The 26,972-nt window shown below is 37.3% G+C and overlaps 1 protein-coding gene across 6 annotated transcripts in view; it reads right to left on the reverse strand.

Annotated features, from left to right (window-relative positions):
* TCF12 (transcription factor 12) overlaps positions 1-26,972 on the reverse strand; it is a 416,785-nt gene that overhangs the window by 3,685 nt on the left and 386,128 nt on the right. For 3 of the 6 annotated variants that reach the window (XM_020981615.2, XM_020981625.2, XM_020981661.2), the window contains 7 exons: positions 22,339-22,412; positions 21,283-21,354; positions 20,350-20,556; positions 8,169-8,283; positions 7,038-7,200; positions 5,130-5,362; positions 1,479-1,632 (listed from right to left, as the gene is read on the reverse strand). In XM_020981615.2, coding sequence (XP_020837274.1) covers positions 1,490-1,632; positions 5,130-5,362; positions 7,038-7,200; positions 8,169-8,283; positions 20,350-20,556; positions 21,283-21,354; positions 22,339-22,412 — 1,007 coding nt within the window. In that variant the 3' untranslated portion in view covers positions 1,479-1,489. The remainder of the gene's footprint in view (positions 1-1,478; positions 1,633-5,129; positions 5,363-7,037; positions 7,201-8,168; positions 8,284-20,349; positions 20,557-21,282; positions 21,355-22,338; positions 22,413-26,972) is intronic. The other 3 variants (XM_020981646.2, XM_020981669.2, XM_020981635.2) reach the window with 2 other exon arrangements.

Genomic DNA, 26,972 nt, shown 5'->3' on the forward strand with positions numbered 1-26,972 from the left:
AGGGGTCGGTGAGTAGAAGTTCCATGTTCTAGGGCTACACTAATGAAACAAAGAAATACTATGGAAGAAAAAAAAAACATCAAACAATCTGGCTAACAATTTCATTCTCAATCCATATGACTGGCTAAAATGTAATTGCTTTAAAAATTAAATCAATCAATCAGCAAACATTTATTAAGCACCTACTAGGGGTTAAGTCAGTGGTGTCAAACCCCAAATAGAAACAAATCCATGAAAGCCATAAATTAATATTATCAATGCTCTATTGTATTTTTGTTTATTTTGTTCAACATTTCTCAATTACATCCTAGGCTGGTTCAGTCTCTCTGAGTGTGAATCTGCTAGGCCAAATAAAAGGGATACAAATATAATGAATAAAACACTCCTTACTTGAAAGGAGCCTAGCGAGTATTATATTATTCAATCTTTTATTTTTGTTGTTGTTGTAGAAATTAACTTTTATAACAGGAATATACCTGATATGAATGAAGTGGGGAAAAATTCTTCAAATAATTCAGATTCTGGGGTTAGCCTCTTACAACATAAGCAACATGTTTCTAATATATTATGAAGGGCAAAAGCATCATTACCAAATAACTGTGTTTTCATTAATCATCCACCATCAGTGGTAAGATAATTCTTTGAAGATGAGCCAAGATAAAGAAAAGAATACTGACCACATGCCATGATTTCTTTCCCCCTTTTTATTTATTAAGGTCCCATCCCTTAAAAAGTGAGTCCGCTTGCCAGTTTCAAAAATGCTCTTGGCATTGGGGGCAGGTAGGTGGCACAGTGGATAGAGCACTGGCCCCTGGAGTCAGAAGGACCTGAGTTCAAACCGGCCTCAGACACTTGACACTTACTAGCTGTGTGACCCTGGGCAAGTCACGTAACTCCATTGCCTAGCCTCCCCCCACCCCACCCCCACAAAAAAAGAAAGAAAATACCCTTGCCTGTCAGCATACCTAGTGTGAGATAAGCTGAGGGAATAATGTCCTACAAATCTAAGGGGAAGTGGATGATAAAAGTTTTAGACAGACTGAGACAGACAAGTATTTCTAAGCAGGGTAATGTACAGTATTAATGGTGGCAAAATATTCCTGGAGGGATGGGCCATATTTCTATTTGCTTCCTGGATCAGAAGGAAATTCATCTGAGTCCAGGATGTGACTTTTTGTAACAAACTGCATTTATATAGGGTAGTGGGAGGGGAGCAAAAGCCCTCTAAGAATCATATGATATTATCACATCTTGAGGATGGTAAATAGTTGGGTCTTAAATAAGATTTGTTCCCTATGTCAACTTTTAGAACAGAAAGACAACATTGAAGGCTTCCAAATTGGAGATTAACTTTAAAATAATTGAAGCCATCATAATTCCACTCTTAGGTTCTCATCTAGAGAGAAGTAAATCAGTTTGCCCAGGCAGTGTAACTCTTTACCTCCCCTGCTCTTCTCCCCACCAAACCCCAGACCTACCTGGCCGGTGTTTACATATGACCCATAGGGTTGGTAGTTTCACTAAGCCCAGGATGGCTTCCTGGCAGTGTGGTTGGTGGCTCTGCCGATACGGCAGAAACTTTTTCTTCTTCCCTTCTCTTAAGGCAGGCTGCTTTGGGGTTTAGGTTCCTCTCTGTAACAGGGCAGGGAGGGGGAAGAAAGAGCCTTCATTATTAAACAAAAAACTATGAAGCAGATGTCATAATTCTTGGATACAAAACTGCCATTCTTTACTGGACTTCTTGATGTCCATGTAACTGTACATCACATTGAACAAAATCACAATGTAGATCCCAGCAAACATCAAGCTCTCTCCCCAAAATGTGAGTTCAAATGAAAAGCTAGATCCATGCCTCCCACTGTCCAAATATTTTGTCTGGTCTCTACTCTCTGTTACTTCGGATAGAGAGAGTCTTCTAGGGATTGCTTTGATCTGTACCAACACCTCAAACCTAATCCACCCTACTCTGGGGATGAATGTCTGAGCTGCCACTGTGAGCAACTGTAACCCCTTGAGCATCCTGCGGAGATGCAGTGCACTACATTGATATGAGTGCTGACACCATCTATACCTGGGAGACATCTGGGCTTAGCCTGGAATTCCATCAGCTTAGAAAATGCTTTATAGTAACAGACAGACCACTCAGCCAGCCCCAAGGCTGAGGATTTTTACCCTCGAAGTTAAGCGACATCCTCTCAAGGGACGCAGGGAGCTGGGGCATACCCTGTGACTTTTCTTTGATATGACTGTGGAAAGAACTACTTCAATTGCTGTTCTTGAACTGGAGGCAAAGGAAGGGAGATGAGTAGCCTTTTCTCATGTGTCTAACACACAAAGTGGCTAGCTTTTTGAACGTGAAGGAAGACTGAATAACTAGGAAGTATAGTATGTGTATATGAGGGAAAGAGGAGAAGGAAGGGAAAGAGACTGACTTACAAAGAGAAATAAAGAAGAAAAACTGAATCAAAATAGGAAATCCGTTCTCTTGAGGATTTTTTTTTTGACAAGGATGCTAACTGGACAAGTGTATAAAAGTATGCCCCGTTGTAAGAAAAACGCACATGTGAAAACTCCAGGGTATAAAAAACCCCATGTGAATTAGGCTGTGAAGATCAGGCTCATCCAAAAAAATTTGGCCTCTATTTTGGAAATGAGATCTTGAGGCTAGCTTTATATAAATATCTAACTAACATGGGGGTTCTTAACTTGGGATATGTGAACTAATTAAAAAATATTTTCAGAACCGTTTCTCAATAAAATTGGTTTCCTTTGCAATCCTATGTATTTTATTTTATGCATTTAAAAACTTTTTTTTTTTCTGAGAAGGGGTCCATGACACAAAAAAGATTAAAAAGTCTTGATCTAATAGGTCTTGGAGACTCCTCTAAGGTTATTCCAAGGGAATTTTAGCCCAAGAAGTCGATGGATGAAGGAGAGGATTTGAGCAAAGCAAAAACAAAAACCAACCAACCAGATGATATAACCAAAAGTTCCATTCAACGAAGACAACGAAGTGGACCACTGTAGTAAACAGGTTAAATACCACCTGAACAACCATTTGTTGGCAAAAGGCTGATAACAAAGATCATATGCAGACCAGTTTTCCTGTGACTTTTGGAGGGTGGGTAGGGTGGATGTTTTATAATTGGCCCCACCACAGTGCTGTCATAGTGAAGGGGCAGGGCTTAAAATTGTAGTATTCTTTCTTCTTTCTCATGGTTCTTCCCATTAGTTCTAATTCTTTATATCATGACTAATGTGAAAATATGTTTAATATGAATGCATAAGTAGAGCCTATATCAGACTGCACACTGTCTTGGGGAGGGGGAGAAAATTTAAAAATCAAAATCATATGGGAGTGAATGTTGAAAACTAAAAATAAATTAATTAATTACAAAAAATGAAATAAAATAAAAGACTACTGCAACTGAAAAAAAAAATGTAGTATTCCAAGATCCTTTCTTGGCAATGGCAACAACCTCATGGACTTTGAGTGGGTCTTTTCCAGATTCCTTAGCAACTGTAAAACTAATGCAATTAGTGTTCTTGATAGGACTTGCTAGATTTGAGTGAAATGACCAGCACCCTGGGTAGGAATAAGAACTTAGCAGAGGTGCTGGGCCCTTCGGTCTTCTTCTTTTTTTTTTTTTCCCCAAACAGGGAATCTGCTCTTCTCTTTTTAATTTCTGGATAACATATCACCATAAAGTTTTGTAAAAAAGCCTAATAGGATTTTAGCTTTTTTTTTTTTCCTACTAGGCTATAAACCCCACGAGGGCAGAGACTGTATGTTATCAAACGCTATATCATCTTACCACTTAAAATAGGGCTTTGCCCATAGCAGGTCTTCAAAAACAATTGTATGTTGAATGAAGTAGATATGTTAACGGCTTTGATAACTAGTGGTGACCTGGACCAGATACTATGTGCTTCCCAAATGGGTTTCTTCTCTTCAAAGATCAGTTGCCTTGTCCTCTACCTATTGATCTGAATCAAGGGCACTCTCAGAATCACAGAATTTTAGAACTAGAAGGGTAATAGATTATCTAGTCCAACTTCTGCAAAGCCTGAAATGGGACACTTGGTTGGTTTGTTCCATACGGCATTAAAGGCATATATCAGACACTTGTGGCAGACTGGGGTCATGGAGATCCTCCCGTGACTCATTACTGGGAATCTACCTCATTGGGTGAAATGTATCTCCCCTCCCAAAGGTGCAAGTTATAGTCAGAAATCATGCCCAGTTAATCCAAGCCAAGTTCATCAGTTTTACAGAAAGGCCCAGTAAAGGAAGCCTTATACATGTATATCCAATTGTGTTAGGATGAAGGCATATGGACAGATACTAAAAAAATATGTGGTATTGATTGATGAAGTTGCATAATTTCCCCAAAGGCCCATTAAACCACTCATGGTGGTGGAGAAAGTCTAGGGTGGGAAAACAATTTGTGGGCAGAAAACATACCTGCAGAATATGTACTTCTGACCACGAGAAGGAAAAGCATGTCACAGGGCACACTGGCCAAGCAAGTTCACGGTACTTGGAGGGCCAAGTAGAACCAAGGGTCTAAGTAGCCTGATGAGATCTGACTTGGGCAGGCAGAAGGTTGGGAATCAAATTAGTGGATAGGGATAGAAATATCAGGTACATATTGTCAGTCTGGTTGGAGTGAATTCAAGTCCAGAGATGTCACCTAAGGCAGGGAAGTACTGGAAAGTAACTTAAATCTAGGCGGGCTAGATTCTAGGAGGTCAGACAAAAGTCAACAAGAGCAAGAAAATTAAGCTAAATGAGGATGCTCATTCCCTGTGAATGAGGCTGGAGGTCCACAGGTAGTGACTGTATTCAGAAAGCAATCGTCAACCAGTAAGCATTTATTAAGTGCCATAAAGTCATCAGAGTTCTGAAGGTGAATACTGCCTAACTGACAAGAGTAGCAGAGGGGCTAGGATCACTGGGAAATCCTGAGGTCTTACATCTAAGGAGTCACAGCAAAAAACAAAAAACAAAACAAAAAAACAAACAATGAAAAAAAACCTGTCCTCCTGAGTTAGAACAGCCATGCGGTTTTGTTTTTGTTTTGTTTTGTTTTTGTTTTGTTTTGTTTTGCCAATGGGGAAGCACTTACCTCGGACTTGCTGCTCTAGACTGAGGATGACTGCCACGGCCTGGTGAAGAATAAGGAGCTTTGTCTGGGGTTTTTCACTCTTTAAGTGAAGCTGACACATTCTTCCTAGTTCTTTGAATGCCTCATTAATATCCCGAACACGCAAGCGTTCCCTGGCATTGTTAGCCATCCTCCTTTCCTTCTCCCTTTCTACTTTCTGCTCTGGGTTCAAATCTTCATCTTCATTAGTACTGCTACAAAATCAAAATACATCCCAGTTATCTCTTTTCGTTTTTACTCTATGGTGGGAGTGGGAGGCAGAGCGAAGGGGGAGATGGAGAAGGTTGACAGTAAATACGCGCTTTTTTTGTGCTGGAGAAAAAATGATTTGTCATTACTGTAGGACCTATAAATCTTCAGGGTCATTCTTCTGGATAGCCTACCTTGGACATCCCACGAACTTGTTAGAAAAATCAGATGCTACACTGACCTTGTCCTTTTAGCATATAGAAATCACATCTTCAAAGAAAAGGGATTTTCCTCTGCTCTTTAAGCATCTACTGATATCTGTGGTGTCAACTACAGAAAGGGGACTCAATTAATGCTTGTTAACTCACAAATCACGGAAATTTTTGAAATATTTTTGTACAGCATGGAATTCAAATTTCCTTTACTTGACTAAAAGTGTCATTCCCAAAGAGATAAAAAAGAATCAAGATGGCGCTGAAGGGTAGATAAAGTACCAGGGTTGTGAGAGACCTTGATTAGAAAGGTCAATTGGTCCAACCCAACAACAGATGAATCTCTTCTAAAGTAATACAAAAGAAAATGATAATGTGATGTTTTATTATCCCCGTCTTTCTTCAGAAGAAGTGACAAGTGCCGCTACAAATAATGCCAAGCTTTATAAACAGCAACTACAATAACAAACCAGAGGGAAATCTATGAATGTCTGGAGCATGGGAAAGATATATTTGCTCTTCTATCCACAGCATACATGGATTACAATAATTCTCAGCACCAATACTCTTGTAAAACAAAGGAAAATTACATACACATGTAAATACATGTGTGTATTATAAATGTGTGTATAACAGAATCTGCAAAGGGATCAGTAAGTAATTCTTCTTTTTTTTTTTTTTTGGGTTAGGCAATTGGGATTAAGTGACGTGCCCAGGGTCACACAGCTAGTAAGTTATGTATCTGAGGCCAAATTTGAACTCAGGTCCTCCTGAACTGGTATTCTATCCACCGTGCCACCTAGCTGCCCCAGTAATTATTCTTTAACCATCCAAATTCTTACCTATACTTTAAAGCTTTGTGAAACTGTTCCTGACAAATCAAGTTCATACTGAGCTCTTACCTAGCTCTTATTATAGACCCTTTTAAAAACAGTCCATATGATATAATTTAGTACTTAAGGATATGTCATTCAATTTAAAAAATTTAGTAAGCACCTACTTGTACAAGTTAACTTCTCTGCTTCAGCTATTTACATCTGATCTCTCTCAGACCATACGCTTCTTGAAGGTGACGATTGTGACATAATCTTCCACACCACCATAACATCCTTCCCTCCACAGTGTCTGACAGAGCACAGTAGTAGGCATGTAATAGGCCAGGGGTGGGGAACCTGTGGCTTCAAAGTCCTCAAGTGCAACCCTTTGCTTACATCCAAATTCCACACAAACAAATCCCCTTAATAAAAGGATTTGTTCTGTAAAACTTGGGACTTAGTCAAAAGGCCGCACCCAAGGACTTAGAACGCCACATGTGGCCTTGAGGCCAAAGGTTCCCCACCCCTATAATAGGCACACAGTAAGTACTTACTGAATGATGACAGTCTTTAATTTTGTCATTACTTTTATTTGTGGCCAAGCTAAAATAGTCAATGGTTTTAAGATTTAATACCAGGTTGCTGACAAATACCTTGTTCTGCCTCGAGATGAAACCTTTATATCTTTTTGAGAGGATTCATCATCTGATTTCATGTCATCAGATGAAGGAGGTTCATGGAGATTTTCATCCTTTTCCTTGTTTTCAGACTTGATTTCTGTTGGACCAACAGCCCCAGATTGGCTCTGCAGGCCACCTGATGATTCAAATGACAGAGAAAATAATACTCAGTTACTCCACTATAAATGGGCTCAATTCTGAATTAGAACTAAAAACCACAAGGACATCTCTCTTAGTGCTTAATGACCTGTCCTTATTCTGAGTATGTTCATCAGGGAGACTGGGTGGGGTGGGGGTGGGAAAGATCATGTTCACAGCAGGATGAATAAATCTCAAAACACACACCAAAATCATGCTGATCTTCAGTCTTTTTTTTTGCCCATCCCTGTCCATCAGCTCCAGAGAAAATTCTATTGCATTTATGCTAAAAAGAACACACATGACCCTGATAGTAAGGAGTTTTTCTATTATTATAAGGAAATAGATTATTTCAGGTTTCAGGCGGTAAAAAAAATCGAGCATACTAAATTATAATTGGAGGTGAGATAAAAGAGCTAATGTATTTCCACAAAGTGCTCAGCTGAGTCCTGCCAGTGAAAGGTGAGTAAGACTGACACACTTAAAGTAGGCAGCAGAATGCTCAGTGTACCTATTTTACATGTTTAGGTTTTAATTCTAGCTGCTTGTACTGAATTATCATCATTCAGATGCTAGAAGGTTCCCACTCATATTGAGTGCACCCAACACACCCAGGAAAATCCTCCTCTTTGTTCCCAAGGGACTTGTGTTTTCAGCTGCAGTCAAGGGTGTAAGTAAAGGAGAGAAAGGTGTGGTGAGATTGAGAGTAGACAGGGGAATGGTTATTTGGCCGAGGGGGACATTAAACATAACTCTCTTGGCCACTAAGAGTCCACTAGAACCTTATAAACTGGACATTAGTGCTTGGCACATCCAAATCAGTGCGCTGGGGACCTGCTAGTAGGTCTTATGATTTGTACTTATTTTTTGGACTTATGATTTGGAGACCACAAAGAGAAATATTACAAGCTAGAGAGCACTCTGGTTACATTATTAATGTAAAAGAACAATGGATCAAATTATTACCCCTGTAATTTTCTTGTGTTTTGTGATTCAAGTCTGTGCTTGAAGCAGGGACGGTACTGGACAGGACTGAATGATTGCCATTAAGGTTGACGGAGTCTTCCCGATGAGTTCCAACCTAAAGCAAAGAAAGAATTTCTATCATTGTATACAGGACCAAAACACTTTAATTCAAATATGCAGAGAGGTAGATATGAGGCATATAAAACTAGAAATTTTTAAGCAATATTTTCTATCTTGCAGGTGTATCAAATGTGTCCTGATATTTATGTTGCCTTTTAAATCCAACTAAAACAACATTTTTACCTAAATCATTAAATCAGATACAGAAGATATTACTATCATGCCCTTCCAAGGTCAGGAGCTTCTCCCAATGGATTAGTCTGCTGGCCCATTTTGGATTTATTTATTTGATGGGTGGTACTTTGAACTCTAGAGAAAAGAAAAAGAAATCTAGTGGCACAGAGTTCTCCTAATCAACTGCACAGTGAGGGGGTGTGGAGCACAATGGGGAATTCTTTCAGGTCTCCATCACATACCTTGGAGAATGAAGTATTTCTCCATTTGGTTCTGTTTTTACTTATGTGACTTTTGGCTAATCTAAATGAAATCTCATTAAAGTCAACCTTGCTTTGAAACACTGATGCATCCATTTCCTTGTGACTTCCTCCTCTGATGTAGTTCACAGGTCCTCCATGTCTTCTCTTTACATGCAATGCTTATCCCATCTTTTCCCATTAATCTTCTATAGAGAATCCACCTGACACATAGGAGGCCTTCCACTGATTCATTTAATACGTTCGAGGTACCAAGACAGTGCCTGGACTATCCATTTGTTGGCTCTCATTCTCTTTACCCATCTAGTCCAATGCCTATTCTGGCATTTAATGTCATTTAATGAACTCTTCTATGTGACTTTTCTACTTCCATAAAATTCTAACTCTGATGCCTTGCTGTGATGGAGAAGTAACTCCAAATTCCTAAAAGATATGTCAGTGATGTGAATCTCTTGGGAGGTCCTGTGAAGAAGCTGGAAAGGATTTCAGTTCAGAACTGGCAATTCCGAAACTGTATCTGCTTTGCAAGAACCAGTCTAGCTAAGTTCAGAAAAGGTCAACATCAGAATACTGGCCAATAGATTTTTTTTGCCATGATAAAACAAAAAAAATGAGCAAAATATTTAAGTCCCAATGCAACTTTTTTTGGGGAAGGGGGCAATAGATTTCCATGAATTTTATGAATGTTTCTTTTTTTGTTGTTGTTCATTTGAAGTTTATCATTTCTGGGTATAAAATCATACTCTGTACTACTAGCAGGTGATTTGGAGAAATCTAGGACCCATTTCCACTGAAAATTATCTTTTATAAGTATATCAAGCCTTGAAGGACTCATTTTCTTTTAAATTAAGCTACTGATTCAGCACTCTCTGCAACTTCTTAGCGCACAGAGGGCAATTCCTGCCTTCAATAATTCTCATTTCTCTAGACTTCTTCAACCCCACTCCCCTGCACTATTACTATATATTTTAACTTGGAGAATCCAATCCTTAGCACAGTACCAAGATGCAGAAATGTAGGTGATACAGGAATAAAGAAAATAACCCAAGACCTGAATGAACCTGGCAATTAATGTCTATATCTAAAAGAGATTGAGGAAAAGGTTCTAGGCATACAAAAATATCTATAGCAGCTCTTTTATAGTGGCAAATTAGAAACTGAGGGAATGCCCATCAGTGGAAGTGGCAGAATAAACTGTTATATGAATATTATGGAAAACTATGAGTGGTAAGAAACGAGGAAATAGATGATTTCAAAGAGGTATGGAAAGATCTGTAGGAACTGATACAGAATGAAGTAAGCAGAACCAGAAGAACAATTTATACCAGGCCTCACAACCTATGGCATGCTGGCTGCTTGTGGCACGTCAAAGGATTTTGGGCAGTGTGTGAAAAATGTAGAGGGCTGTCCAAAATCCTTTGGTGTACTGCAAGTGGCCTGTGGGCCATAAGTTGTGCAGGTCTGATTTACACTACAGCATCAACGTTATAAAAAAGAACAATTTTGAAGACTTATATAAACTGATAAAAACAGAAATGAGCAGAAGCAGAACTTTAAAAATTTTTATATTTTTTTCCAATTACATGTAACAACAATTTTTAACATTCATTTTTTAAAAAAATTTTGAATTCTAAATTTTTCCCCTCCTGGAGAAGGCAAGCAATTTGATAGAGATTATATATGCACAGTGGTAAAAAAAAATTTCTGTATCAGCCACGTTGTGAAAGAAAATAGAGCAAAAAAGAAAAAGAAAAAAGTTTAAAAAAGTATGCTTCTATCTGTATTCAGACTCTTATCAGTTTCTTCTCTGGAGATGAAGAGCATTTTTCATCATAAGTCATTCGGAATTGTCTTGGATCTTTGTACTGCTGAGAATAGCTAAGTCATTCACAGTTGGTTGTCATACAATATTACTGTTACTGTGTCCAATGTTCTCCTGGTTTTGCTCACTTCACTTTGCATCAGCTATGATGAGTCTACAGGAGAATAATTCATACAGTAACGACAATGCCATAAAGATGAACAACTTTCAAAACTTTAGAAATATGATCAAAATGATAATCATCCTTGATTCCACAGGATGGGTGATGTAGTATGTTATCCACTTCTTATTATTTATTTATTTATTGGCTAGGCAATGGGGTTAAGTGACTTGCCCAGGGTCACACAACTAGTAAGTGTCAAGTGTCTGAGGCTGGATTTGAACTCAGGTCCTCCTGACTCCAGGGCTGGTGCTCTATCCACTGCGCCACCTAGCTGCCTCCATTATCCACTTCTTGAAAGAGAGGTGATGAATGCAGAGTAAGGAATGAGACGTGCATTTTTTGAATGTATACATTAGGGAAATTTGTTTTTGCTGACTATTGCATATTTGTTACAAGGGATTCCCCCTCCCTGCATCCCTATGGGGGTAGGGGTGGGCAGGGAAAACAGAAATAGAAAACAGATTTCTGTTAATCAAAAAATAAAACTTTAATTAAAAATCCTTAACAGAAAATAATAATAGATCATAAGATCTTGGAGCTGAAAGAGGCCTTAGAGGTCATCTACTCCAACCTCCTCATTTTAGAGAGGAGGAAAGCCAAGGCCTAGAAAGATTTTGTAACTTGCTCATGGTCAAGAACCAGGATTTGAACCCACCACTTCTGACTCCAAATTCAGTGTTGAATAATGATGGCTCACATTTCTATAGTACTTCCAATTCTTTGTCCAGGGTTTTTTCTCCACGAGTAAATTCATAAGTATGCTGATTTTAATTAATACACTTAATTCCTTAGAAAGCTATGCCATTTAAAACAATTTATAACATATGTGCTTATATTGAAGTATAAATATGTAGAAACTTTTGCTAAATGTACATGTTTTCATTATTTCTCATATTTCCCCAGACTATCCTTCAAAAAAAATTTTTTTAAAAGAATGGCAAAGACTAATCAATAATTTCAGATAATTTAGTGCAAAAGTTTTTAGAGTACATAAAATGCCAAACTGTTCATTCTGATCTTTAATCAAAAGAATGCAATTAGAAATTGACCAAAAATGGCCATCAAAGACAGGTTAGCCAAGCCTGTGCAACTGTCTATTATTTTATTCTTATTAAAACTGGCTACAGATGAAGCTTTTTAGTGGAACAGTAGCAAACATGTCAACTAGAAGATTAAGCCTTTAATTAAATAGGTTTATTGCCCAGAGTTACACATGAGAACCACTGTTTTTCAATAAATCCTTCAATCCTAGTAAACTGCTGAGCTTTGAATCCCTCTTGAGTAATTAATATAGCTTTTATCTTTCATGTCTTAGTATGGGTTTTACCCAGAGAGAGATAAATGCCCTTACGCAAGTTTATCCTTTGTTTAATATACATGGTTTCCCATGAGCTGAAACAGAAGAAAGGAACTAAAAGTGAGGTTTTAGGCCAGTCACTGATCATTCTGGCAGAAGATTAGATATACTGTATTAATAACAGCTATATTAGTGCTTTAAAGTTTGCAGAGTGCTTTACAAATATTATCTCATGTCAGCCCCACATCAACCCTAAGAGGTAGGCACTAGTATTATTCCCATTTTACAGAGGATGAAACTGAGGCAGGTAGCAGTCATGTGACTTGAGCAGGGCCACTAAGAGTCTGAGGCTGGATTCAAAGTTAGGTCTTTCTAACTCTAGGTCCAGCCTTAAGTTATTTATTTTTTTAAAATGTTGCTATGGATCCTTACCCCATCTCCAATCATTTAATGTCTCTCATAACTAAATTCAGATTATTTCAACATTATTCTTGGTTCAGGATTACTTGTGTTACTACTCCTTTTATTGGGAGTGGATAACCAAGACTTGATTGTATATGCCTTTTAAAGTAGTATATAATTTCATAATACTACAGTAAACTTGTCTTCTGAAAGAGTTCCCAAATCTGCCCTTCATTTTTCATAAATCTTATGAAATTGACATATAGGCTTACATGACCAAAATTGAGTGAGTGGGGAAGTAAAGCTTAAAAATGAAAAACTATTTGTGAAATTTGTAAGGAGGAAGGAAGAGATATTTTTACATGTTTCATAAAACTCTACCTTAGAAGGTATATTTTGGTTATGCTTGTTCTTAAAATGAGGATGCCTTCTTGCAAGTTAGAGACAAGGAGAACCTATCTCTTCAGGGGTGAGCTGACTCAAAAAAAACCCCATATTTAAAAAACTATGATACCAATTTGGCTCTAAAAAAGAGACCTAAGAATGTATTTCCCACCTTTTGTACTGGGAAAGGACTACGGGTGTGGAGCACTGTGTATAATGTTAGACTTATTTGAGGTGTTGGTTAGTTTTGCTAAACTTTTTCTTCTCCTTTTTCCTCCTGTGTTATAAGGGACAATTTACTGGGAAAGGAAGAGAAAGATACAGTGGGAAACAAAGGTGTTATAACCCAGAAGATGTCCATACATTAATTTAAAAAAAAAAGGCGGGGGGGGGAAACACAACACAATTTTCCACTTCTTCAGCAACAACAACAAAAAACCCTAAGGCTTAGGTCTAAGGATCAACACAGCAATTTTGAATGATTCAGAAAATAGGCAGCAAATAAAATCAGTCTTGAGTCTGACAGGTTTCTTCTCATGTTAACGCTTACTGAATTGTAAGTTAAATCTTTTTGGTTACTGAAATACATGTTGAATCTTCATGTTAAAATAATTAATGGGAAATGAATTAAAATGTTATAGCTTTTTTTTTAACTCTTCTGCAAATAATGTAATGTGAATTAAGCCAATGTGAGATGAAAACTAAAAGTTTTCCTGCATTTTTAGCAGTACATGTTAATTTAAAATTTAAAATATGATGGTAATGGTAATATCAAATTTCATAGTTAATTTTTCAGTCTTTTCACTATTTCTATTTTTCATCTCATACATGTGATTTTTGGTTGTTAGCTATTTCAACTGGATGAATTAGGAGAACAAAGGATAGCCACAACTTATTCTAGTTTGCCTACCAAGTCAACCTTCACCCGCCACATTCCTAAAGCTATTGATTTGGGCTGTCATTGCTTTTCTGAAGCTCGACTTATCAAAGTTGTGTTCCTTGACTTTTTAAAATGGGTGAACCCTAGGCTGGCTAGCCGATGATGACCATCTTAACTAGGAGTCTGTCTTCAGCTTCTAAGGCTTTTTAAAAGATCTAGACAACAAACAAGTGCCTCTCCACGGCATATTTTAACCAAGTATTTTATCATGCTTATATAAATTACTGATTTCCAAATGAAGGCATTTTCATTTATTGGCACATAGAGCAAAAATATAAACTTTCTATAAAATCCTCAAATAGTTTAGAGCTTGAAGTCTGGAGTTTCTCATCTTAATGAAGTTAGCAGAAACTTTCTCTTTGTAACCTGATTCCCCTTGCAAATGGCCCTCTTACATTTTCTGGAGAATATAACTTTCACAGTTCTTACAATCCCTTTTTAACCCTTGCTCACTCTCTCCTCCAAAGTCCTCCCTTTAATCTGCAGAGCTGCATTCAAATGGCTCTGTCCACATACACAACAGGTGTACAAACAGTCCTTTGTCTGAGTCAGGGGCCCTGGGGCCAGCCAGATAGGATGGAGTTTTAATTGTTCATCTTGTTAGCATACAGCTGACAAGCTGCTATTGGGAGAGTAGCTGGGGAGGGTGAACTGTTCTCCCTGCCATCCGCCAAATTTCAATAATCATGGAGGCCCTCACTTCAGAATAAAAGCTCCATCCCAGAAAATGACATCATCTTGCATTCTAAAATCTCATTCCTCTTCTCTCCCCACCCCCATCCACTGCCATACTTTCGCTGGAGCACTCACAGAGGGACTTGTTTTCATTTAATTTGACCAATGGCTTTAGTACCCACAATGGAAAATGTTAAATCTAATTAGCTGATGAATAAGAGGATGTCGGATTAGGGTAGAAACCCAAAAGTACTGTGTGAATCCCCTTCTGATTCTGAATCTCATTGCAGCCCATTTGTCCAAATTATACTATATACTGAATACTGATTTCAATTAATTAGTATTAATCCATATATTGATTAAAGAACAGTTTGCATTGTTCATTTTGAAGCTATTCTGCCTTATCTGAAGAGTTGTTCATTTATTTATTTATTTATTGGTTAGGACTCTTATCTGCACTCTGTCGATTACTATGAATATATAACTCCTACCTTAAAAATCAGTTTAACTGTGTTTTCTTAGCAATTGTCTTGGCAGCAACACAAAAATGTTTTCAAATTACAAGATGGTTTTAAATCACAAAAATGTTAGAACTTTTTAAAAAGTAGGAACAAACTTTAAAAAGCATTTTAAAATTATGTAAGCTTAATGAAAATAAACCCACAAACAGTTTTTCTGCTTATAGAAATTGCCTAGGAAAAGTAAAGTCATAGAGGTATTCTCGAAAGCTTCATAAACTTTGTGGAGAGAATTTCTTCAGTACACGAAGCCAATCTGCATTTCTAAAAGACCATTCTATTGGTAGGGAGTAAAAATTGCTTTCGGTTCTTTTTCCCTCATAAGAGACAATATATCTGAGACTTATACAGTCTACCTTGTTCAAAAATATTTATCCACATTGATCCTTAAAGCAACTTGATCTAACGTTTCTTAGCATTAAGAAAAAGGCAGTTTTCTAACAGATTTAGATCAATTAGCTTTGGCTTGCATTTTTCAATGACTGAGTGAGGTACTTCTAAATAATAAGAGATAACTTGGGGCTATTTACTTCTATCTGGGAATATCATGTTTCTATCCATTGCTCTAAGGGAAACAAAGCAAAATAAAAATCAAAAAAGAGCCCACAGGAATGAGTATGGGTTAAATCCCTCCAGGATGGTGAACAATGAAGGCAAAAAAGAGCTCAAGGAGGAAATGTTATTCAGTATCATTAACAAGCATTAAAAAAAAAAAGAATATGGAAGAAAATAAGAACTAGGCTCTGATAAATATAAACGCTGTTTATCTCCTATATACCAGCTTGAAAATGAAATCGCACTCCTGATGGGGAACAACTGACAGATGTCAGAGGACTTCATGCTAAAGACAGAGCAATTGTTTACCACTAAACTAAAGAAAGACTTGAACCAAGGTACCAGGCAGCAAGCACACGTCTCAGGTCAACACCTAATATTTCTGGGGCCTCTGGAATGGCCCAGATCAAATAAGGTTATTACTAATCTCCAGTTTTACCTTTAACCCCAAACTTCCTTTTCAGCAGCTCATTTTAAGTCTTTATCATTAAAATAAATAAGCAAGAAAAAAGGAACCCAAACACTCTGTAATTTATTTCAATGTGTTCCCAAAGCACTTTTTTTTTTGCCAACTTAAAGCTTTAAAAGACTATTAAAAGACAATAGTCTTTCAATGCCAAATACTAATTTGATAAGTCTTGGATTTTTATAACATTTTCCTGAAGCACATATTGAGAAACACAAGACTATAAAATTCCAAAGGAGAAAGGAAATGAAGTAAACTGGGATTTTAAAACCTGGCTCAAAAATTGAGCAAATATTAAAAATTAAACCACGAAATGGTTATACTAATCACCTAAAAAGCAGTTGAAATTACTCATTTCCTAGTTTCTGTTTTCAAAAGCATCATCTTTCAGGGAAATTTAATTTCTGTTTGTGTGTTAAGTGAATAAATTATCTCAGATTAAAACTCTTCAAGCAGATGAAGCTTCATCTATTGCTAAACTACAATGCCCGAGAATCTTGTTTAAAAACAATAGTAAAAAAGTTCAAATATTCTGATGCTAAAGTACTTAAATATATTTTTGAATGACTGAAAGATCTCCTATTTTAGGTACCAAATAACTATTTCCCCAAACAGGTAGACAGCACTTCCACATACCTAGAATATCTGCTTTAGTTGATCATATGGAAATTAGACATCATAATATCTAGACCTAATATAGCCCTAACATTTCTCAAAGGAGGAAAATGGAGGCCTAGAGAGGAAAAAAATCTCTCAGTCACATAGCAGATAGAAGAGCTGAGATCTGAACACAGGTTCTGACTAGACATCCCATCTTTTCTCAGATGTTCTACACAATCCCTTCACTTTACATGTAAGGAAACTGAGGTTCAGTGAACTAAAGTGACTAGAGCTTAGGTCCTCTCACTTCAAATCTAGGACTATTTCCACTCTACACTTTACAGTTAATACAGTTACACTAATACAGTTAATAGAACTGTAAAGTAGCTATTCTTATGACCATTGAAATAATCCTTAGTCCAGCCATCTACAAAGAATTTGATTCAACAAATAACCTTGAATAACAAACGAATTCCTGTCCACATAAAAATATCACTCCACAATAAAAACCTCAGAAATAATTTAAGTTGGAGATGGCGAGCTATTCATAGCTCTCTTGTTACATCAAGTATCACTGAATTCCACTCCCCCAGCATTCTAGCCTACCCCAACCAAAGCCACTTAAACCTTCAAACTACCCATCAAAACAGAAGAGACAAAAAGATTCTGGAGGAAGTAAGAGATGGTGATAACGGGTTTAATACACCCTGGTTTGAAGCACTTCGATTACTTGTTAATTCATCCGTGAGATGCTGGGAGTCAGTTTTATATCAACTTTAGGTTATAGAAAATGTGGAAATCATGGTGAATGAGATTTCTAATAATGCATTCATCTGAACAAAACCCCAGGAACAGCAACGAATGATCTGGATATTCTGTGACATCGTACAAATGGTATTTTAACTGAATCAAAATGACTACTTGGTTTAGAAAATAAATGAATGAAATAATGAAAAACAAATGTTTCTTAAAAAGTTTCTTACACAGACTCTATCTTGCAAACAAACTGTTAGTAAATTGAGGCTAGACTGTAATCTCTCTTATTTAACATTCTTTTTCTTTTTCTTTTGCAGTACTGGGGGGGAAAAAACAAAACAACTCTTCCTTCCGTCTCACCTGTGCTCAGAAAGTAGAAACATAGAAAACTTCGAGACAAGTCAGGGTCCAGCGGATAATGAAGACTAACTCCAGAACACAGAATTAACATATTACTTATTCCCAGTACAGTTGCAGTGTTTGGAAGTTGGAGGACACAAACAATCAAACCAGGAAGGCTACTTTTGAGGATGGCTGGCAGTGGTTATGGTGATACACTCCAAACATTAAACACACACATACACACAGACACTGCTCCAAACATTTGGAAAGAGTTTATTCCATATGGGTGGGTACCAAGTGTGTATGCAAAGTGCAGGATTCCCAGCTGTGCTGACGGAAGTCCTCTATCACGGATGAGAGAGCGCCAAGGCAGCAGTCTTCCTAGCCTTGAGATCTTTCCCAGAAGCATGCCTCAGCCTGCTCTCAGAAAACATCAGGCAGAATTTGATCTTTATTTCACTCTAGTCCTTTTTCAGTTGAGTCCGTGCACCAAAAAGACTTAAGGTTATGAAGTTAATTTCCCTGTTGGGGCCTCGAGTCATGGCCACTACCTCGACGTTGTCAACTTTTTTCATCTTGCAGCTTTGATCTCTCTGGTGAAAGCCAGGCAATGAAAACTCATATCACACTTCAGGAGGTGGCATGGTTTGAGTCCCAGGGGGGTAACAGGAAAGTTAGTTCACTTATTTTCGCCATCCTTCTATCCTCTAAGAATTATACTCAGTAGCATAACAACTGAACTCTTCTGAAATGCTTCCAACAACTGAAGAACCCACAGGTTCTTTTGTTTTGCTGTTGTTATATAGTCTAACCCTGGCTCACTTCAGGTTTTAGAAGTCCACTGACTATTCAAGATGACTTGGAAACTACTTTTTTTTTTTACCAATAACTTTTGATGTTACAAAGTAACTAATTAGGATTTCTGGAGGATGCATCAAGCTCTTCAAAGGGTTCCTGTGTACTGGGATCTTTGAGAAATTCTTTTTCCTGTTAAAGCATGTCTACCTAATCAGGTAGAGATGATAATTCAAAGACACAAAGATAGTGGACCTTGGCAACAAGTCAGGAGGGAGGAATCTGAGTTGTAGAAACACTCCTAGATTCAAAATGCAAACAGCATCAAAGTCAAAATAGAAGCAGTAAACTTGCAATTTGAGCTGAGATGGAGGAGAGAAAGGAGTGATTAAGAGGTCAAGGATAGAAGAGATGCAAAGACCTCATTGATATACTGGCAGGAGGTCTGGTGGAGACTCAGTCTCATGACTTCTGTATAATACATTCTCTTCTCAAGTCAATCTTCCAAGGAAAGCAGCAATAGTTTCCCATTATAATCATCAATTTACCATTCTCCATGTCTGTGATGACCAATGTCACTCTATAGCTCCCTGAAAGAATGCTTAAATAGCATTCCCAAATGGTAGTATCAACAATACATTTTCTTAAAGCACCTTACTATTCTTCTGGAGACTTTTTTTTTTGCAAACCTGATTCACTTTTAAAAATGGGTACAAGGTTATACAAGCATCCAAAGTTGGCTATGCTGCTGAAAATGGTGTTCATAGGAAAGCTAGCAGCTTTGTTTGATGTTTACTACAGTGGCTCTGAAAGGAATATAAATGGATGTTTTACATGTGGATGTGAAAATCTGGAACCAATCCTATTTTACAGAACACAAGCCTTCAGCAATTGAGGCACCTAATTATTTTGATGATAGGTGAGTTTTAGCCTTGATCACATGGCTTGCAGCTAGGAATCTGTTTTATAAGCGAATATTTCACAGCATGCAACGAACCTTAAAAACCATGTCATAAACATGCAAACACATGGCAATAGTTAAATAAGCAGGTTCAAAAAGAGCTTCTTTTCTTTAAAAAATGTTTTGGAGAAAGAGTAACATAAGACATTGAACATAACATTTTTGATGTGCACAGCCCTATAATCCTACTTTTTCCCTCTCAGAACAGTTCCCATGTTTTTGAAAAGATGGATTGAATTATTTTATTCTTCTTGGGGATTAATTTAAAATTGTTTCCTCTCCATTGTTACTTACACTACAGCTGTGTTCAACCCACCTCCCCCTCCACCCCGCCCCTTTGTTTTTTTTCATTGGAAAAAAAAAGTTTAAATTTGGGCCTGCACAAACGAGGGTTTCACATTCCAGTCGCTTTCTTCCAGGCTTCAGCCAGCATCTGCTATTGAAGACTAGTTCCAAATTACAATAAACAGCTTTTCCAGACCAGAACACTTGAAATTCAGTCTTTCTTGACTGCTTTTCCTATTCAAACTCCCTATCCGCTATTTCAAGGAGAAAAACTATTCTGCCAATTATTACACATCTGGAAAAAATGCATGTATAAGCTAAAATGCTCTCTGCAGAAACTCTCTGCTTTCTGTACATGGTCACAGCAGGATTTTATGGGTCAATGACCAAGCCAATGTCTATAAAGGTTGCCCCTCAAGCCACTACTCAACTACCTTTCAAAAAGGAAAAGGGGGAAAAAATCCCTTCAACTGGATACCAACTGATGGTCAATGACTGCACCTGCTACTTTTCCTTAACCTTTGGTAAAAATGTGGAGAGACACGCTCACCGGAAATGCACTTAAATCTGAGTCCATCACAAGGCTCTATTGTATTGTTCTACAATCATGAAAGACATTGAGAATTTTGCATTTTAGGTGTTGCAAACAACTATGGAGACAGTTACCATTGATGCTGATCTACTGCTTGTGACAAGGCTTGATCCTCCATAGTTTGAGTTGAGGCTTCCAAGTGATGCATTATGGGATGGTCCCAATAAACTATGTATATCTCCATGGCCAGCAGGGAGGCTGGTAGAAGGTCCCACAGCATGATTCCGTAGCACATGGATAGCATCATCCAGTCTGTCTAAGCGATCTTCCATTCGAGACTGCTGTGGAGATTGAAAAGGAACATGGAGGTCACTGTCGGTCCACCTGTTAAATTCATTATGCCGCTATGTTCTCTACTTTGTGATACAGGGAAAACAGCAAGTGAAATGCAATATCAGGGTGGCTTCAAAAGCAGCTACTGGCACTATGAATCAACAGGAGAAGAAAGGCTATCTGGAGATGATGTTAAATAAATGCCACATCAGGAACAGTGGCTTTTCAAAACGAATCAACTGTACAGTTAACACGTCCAGTGCTATGACAGATCACAGATTACTGTATCAGATACTTAATTACAGTCTTATTGACCCTTTGGAAAGGTGGTGATTTGGGGAAGAAGCACAAGCAGGGGATCCCCAAATCAACCCAGGTCTAGCTGTGTAGTTAGAAATGAATAATGCATACATAGCTCACATTGTACGCACATCCAAGCTTGGGTGTTTGACAAACCAGAGGAAACAAATGCATTCGTGTGTCTGTATATAGATTCACACATTAGAAAATTTAAAACCAAAAGCATATGTCAGTAGGTCCCACTTAAAAAAAACAATCATTCTCTTGAACATAAAAGAAAAAGAAGCCTACTCTTGTAATTCTATAGAAAATGAAATGGCAAAATGTTTGAGGTTAAAAGACTTTGTAATTTGTACCAATTGAAGATTTAAAGTGGTATTGGTGAGCGGAATTAACTGTAACACAAAAAGGCACCATCTAAAGAGAAATAGTACCTCACAGACATCCTTTAAGAAGGACATTGCATCTTGCAAATGCTCGTGAAGTTGCTGCTCAACTCGATTTTTCTGGCAAAGTCAAGACAGAACAGGAAGCAAAGCACAGGTTAAGATTAATTCCAAAAAGAGATGAGGAAATAGCTGATGTGCGTGTCAGCATAAAATGTTAGTTAAGTTAATATAGAGATCTGCTTGTATTAAGGTATGAGAAGGCTAAATGCTTAATTCTGAGTTATAAGGTTAGCATTCTAAATTGTCCATATTGTTTACATCTGATTACAAAATGTAAGAAAAGAAGAAAATTTCGTTCAATTAAAAAAATTGTTAGTCACAGAAAAAAAGAAATTTTATATTTGGAAACTAGAAATATCAACAGATACCCAAAGCCTAGCTCAATATTCTATTAGGTATTCCTTTTTCTAATCCTATACAATGAATATAAACACAGAAAAAACAAATGTTGTTAACAACCTACCACCAGGCTCTACACATTCAGTGCATACAAGAATAATCCTGAATTCTTCTGTGTTGTTTTATCTTTTACTTGTAACATAAATATATTATATATTCTTTCCTGGGAAGGGTACAAGAAAATGTTCCCTATGACAAAAAGTTAATACCACATAGGAAACATATTGATATTTGAATAGGAATGTAGTGCACAAAGCACACAGTTTCTTCACATATAAAAACATGCAAAAATACAGTAAGATTCAAAATTGTGGATTGTTCTTTGTTGTATCCCCTTCTCTTATTTGTAGACATGGAAGTGCACACAGGACTCAGCTCTGGGTTTGTCAAAGATATGGGAATCTCATAACAGTATTTTAACACCAGATGTCTTAAGCCCAGAAGCCTGATGTCCAAAGAACAGATGGCAAAAGACATGCCCAATGTGTCTTATGTTGTTTAACTGAACTAGACCATTTGTTAGCAAAGAATTCACTTGTAATGCTACCCTACTGTTTTCTTCATTGATATGTAAGGTTTTTATTAACTAAAATAAACTCCAAACTTTTAGGTAAAAGTGCTTTTTTTAAAAGTAGCTCTTACCAGGGAGTGGAGAGAATTTTCATAGTTTGGAGATGAAGGGGGTTGGCCTCCAGGTCTGGACCACTGGCTAGCACCTGTTTAAAGAAAAAACAGAAACAAACACACAAAAAATCCCCAAAACACCAAGTTAACTCAGAGATTTTTATGATGTACTGAAACGAAATAAGGATATATTACTAAGCTCAATAAATATTAATAAAGTAGTGTGAAAAGTTGAGTTATATTTAAGGCTTTAAAAAGTGGCAGGTATTTTGCATAGTCTTGGTTGTTGACAGATCTAAAATATTTTACCCAAAAGAATATTAGCTGATTTTTTAAAAGTGTCATTGCAAAAATTCAACTCTCTGCTAAGTGGTAATTTGTTCTCCAATTCTAGCAAAATGAAAGAAAAATGAAGGAAGGACTGAAAAAAAGAAGACAATTACAAAATCAAAGAAAAAAGGTGAAAGATGTATAGAGAGAAGAGAAGCAAACAAAAATGAAAGTAAAAAAAAAGGACTGAAAGGAAGGAATATATTATTCATATCTCTGGGATAATGCCAGATTTTAAAGCCTTTGAGTAATACCAATATCTCTTTATAATAAAAACACACTGTTCTAAAATCCTTACAAACTTATTGCAATTCTGATTTAGAAAATATATTATTTATAGTAAATCAAAAAGATATTTAACTAAATTTCTCATTTGAAAAGATCTACAAGGGCAAAACCAATTATATTAGAAATCTGAGATTATAATTAAAGAGTTTAGTTTGCCTAATTTATTCATTTTTTAAATGATGGTTTCAACTACATCCTTGTTACAGGTTAATCTAGTCACATTTAGGAAAGCAAAAGATAAATAAAATACTACCATACATTTGTTATCACAGATATATTAAGGTAAATTAGAAGACACTGTATTTCATTTCAGCTAAACAAAACATTCATGGCCTGGATAGCAAAGCGGCAATTATATTCACATCATCCATATATTTATTGCAAGTTGAAAGAAGAGAGATATTCCTAACAGCCAGATAACATTTCATAATTAATTATACATATATTAGTAGCTGAGTAAGGAAATTTTAAATATAAAACTTGAGGTAAGACATAACATGTATTTTTCTTTATCAATTAACAAAGTATTTCTTAAAAACAATACAGACATAAACTATTTCTGTGTCCATTTAAGGTTTCCTATTCGACTTACAAACATAATCATAAAGCAATTGCAGTAATAAATTATGGACATGCAATCCCAAGCTCATTAAAGGAAAGGCCTATGGGCTTATGTTTAAAGTAACAATGAGAGCTTTGCAGCTAGAAAACTGAGATGAAGTTTAATGACATGATTTCAAATAGCTGCTCTCTAAAATAAGAGAATCATTTAAGAAAAGGGAATCATTAAAAAACAACAACCCAAAACTTCCTGCACATCTGGTCTGGTAAATGGAGGCTCTAAGATTCTATACAAACAGTGATCAGTAATGATCTACTGTGATTCCTTGCAGTGGATGTGAGGCGGCACTGTCAGGGAGTAGAACGAGTCCCCAGTCCTGGTTTTCTTCTGTAAAGCTCAGCAGTGTCGGTCAGGTTTCTCCTCCTCTCTCACCTTGGGGTTTCTCATCTGTAAGATGAGGGGGCTGGACTAGATGACTCCTCAGGTCCCTTCTAGCTCTAGCAACTGTGACCAATAATGCTAGCTTATATTAATGTGGCTTTTGAAGATCTGCAGGGCACTTTCTACACCTTATTTCCCAACAGCCCTGTGAAATAGATAACGCAAGACTATTACTATCCCTATTTATTCTAAATAAGGAAATGGAGTTTCAAAGAAGACACCTACTTAATACAGCTAATGAGCCGTAGATCTGGGGCCAGGACTCTGGTTTTCGGGGTCCAAGTCTAGTGCTTATTCTGTCATATCCCACCACCTTTCCACTGGCTTTCAAGGAATGGAATTAAGAAGTTTTATTTTATATAACCTAAGGCAGACATTGTAACTGCAGACCCCTCAGACACCTTGTGCTTGTAGGGCTGTGAGGTAGGAGTGGAAGATGCAGGGCTAAACTTTCTAAATCTTTTCCCTCCACTTTTGCAATTACTCTTATTTCTTGTATGTCTCACTCCCCCCCCCCCACCTTCTTGGACAATCTGTTCTTTGGATGAACTTCGAATTTTGAAATTTTACTTACATGAAATTCTAACTAAACATATGAAGTTTAAACATCTCAAAATTATCAGCAACAGTTTCTGAATTAGTCATGCCAAACAAGTCCTAGGGGAATGTCTTTGTTACTCTTTGTCTCCAAGTGTCACAAGGTGAAGAAGTGGTACATTTGGATAAAATGATCATCAGAAGGGGCAGCTAGGTGGTGCAGTGGATAGAGCACCGGCCCTGAAGTCATGAGGACCTGAGTTCAAATCCGACCTCAGACCAAACACCTGACACTTACTAGCTGTGTGACCCTGGGCAAGTCACTTAACCCCAACTGCCTAAAAAAAGGCAAAAAATAAAATAAAAATAAAAAAATAAAATGATTGTCAGACTCAGAGTTCAATAAGGACTTGAGGGAACCTAATGCTAATGTAAAAACAACGTAACCTATAAAATAGCACAGAACATGGTTACTGGACTTTACTCCAGACTGAGCTGGTTGTTTACTACTCAACTGATTAGAGTAGGACCACGAAGATCATGGTCACAAATTAGAGCCCTATGTGAGTTTCAATACAAATGACCAATTCAATTCATTTTCGTGTGAAGTTCATGAACTAGCTCAATTAGCCATCTCAAAGACGCAAGTTGCTGGTCACTGGGGGAACAAACTGAGAAAGTATACATGGATAGTTCATCTTTACTGGTTAAAAAAAAAAGACACCTCAAGAAGGAGGCAGCAAAGTACAGTAGGACAAACACTTCACTAGGAGTAAAGAAACTAGTTCTAGTTCTGCTACCAATAGTAACTATGTGACACTGGACCTTCTTACTTGACCTCTCCAGGTCTTAATTGCCTCATCTCTAAATGGGGAGTATGCCACCTTCCCTACTATTTCACAAGGTTGTTTTGAGGATTTAATGAAATAACAGATAAAAAAAGTAATTTGTACATGAGTACAGTGGTGATATGACAATCTACAGATGATGACAGTGTGGTCTTTGTATACAAGTAGCAGCACATACTCTGCAACTCTTTTGTTTTTCCAGGCAACTGAGGATTTAAATGACTATATGTGAACTAAGCCTGGAGTCAAGAAGACCTGAATTCAAATTTGACCACAGACACTTACTAGCTGTGTGACCTTGAGCAAGTCACTTAACCCTATTTGCCTCAGTTTCCAAGACTGTAAAATGAGCTAGAGAAGGAAGTGGCAAACACTGCAGTATCTTTGCCAAGAAAACCCCAAATGATGTCATGGAGAGTCAAACATGACTGAAAATGGCTAAACAACAACATGAACTCTGGGAAGGAAAACTGCATCAAACTCTGGAGTGTAGCCCACTATATGCCATCCCATCTCTACAAATTGCTTGCCCAACTCTCAAAAACTGGTGCTGAAATCTACCATTACAGTCTTGCTTCTGCACTTAAATCCTTAAAGAAATTTGGAAATAATTACATTAGCAACAATTGTTCTCTAAATCAACTCAAGCCTGTAATTACCAACTGCAGCATCAATACAGAAATAAAGAAAATCAAGCAAGTAGTCCAAAAGTGCTTATCCCTTTTTCTCCACTCACACAACCACCACCACAGGTCAGGTCCTCATCATCTCTTGGACAACTGCAATTGCCTCCTGAAGTGGTCTCAAATCTCTTCCCTCTCCATCCTTCAATAGCTGCCAACCTTATGTTCCAAAAGCAGAAACCTGACCATATAATTCCCCTCCACGTAAAAAAAAAAATCCAGTAGCTTCCTATTAATCCCAGGGTCAAATATAAAATGTTTGACACTTAAAACCCTTCACAACCTGGCCCCAATCTACCTTTCCAGCTTTCATGCACATCACTCTCCTGTACATTCTTTGTGGTCTAGTTACACTGGCCTGTTTGCCATCCTTCATACATGACACTCTATCTCCTACCTTAACGCCTTTGCCCCAGATATCTCCCATGTCCATGTTTAGAAACACTCTCTTCTCACTGCTGTGAAAAGTGAGAAATGAGAAATGATTCGCTCAGAATCGCTAGGTTTCCTTCAGCATTTGGTTCAAGCACCTCCTTTTACATGAGGTCATTCCTGACTCACCAAGCTGCTAGTATCTTCCCAACGAAGTCACATGGTGTCTATTTTATATCCATTTTCTATGTATGTATGTGCATATGTGTACACACACACACACAACACACATGCACACACATACTTGCTGTCTCTCTTGGCTAGAATATAAATTGCTTGAAGCCATGGACTGTTTTCACTAATCGCTTAGCATATAGTAACTGCTTAATAATTGCTTCCTGATTAATTTATTGATAATGTCTTTGACAGAGTGCTGGTATTGTATTTGGAGGTCCTGGTTCAGATTTTGGCTCTGTTATTTATGACCTTGAGAAAGTCTCTTAAACCTTTTAGGCCCTTAGTATCCTCAACTCTAAAATCAGGAGTTTGGACTAGAAGATAGATCTCTATGTCCTTGGCAGCTCTAATATC

The sequence above is a fragment of the Phascolarctos cinereus genome, unplaced genomic scaffold, assembly GCF_003287225.1.
Source record: "Phascolarctos cinereus isolate Bilbo 61053 unplaced genomic scaffold, phaCin_HiC Scaffold_3;HRSCAF=262, whole genome shotgun sequence".
NCBI classification, from domain to species: domain Eukaryota; kingdom Metazoa; phylum Chordata; class Mammalia; order Diprotodontia; family Phascolarctidae; genus Phascolarctos; species Phascolarctos cinereus.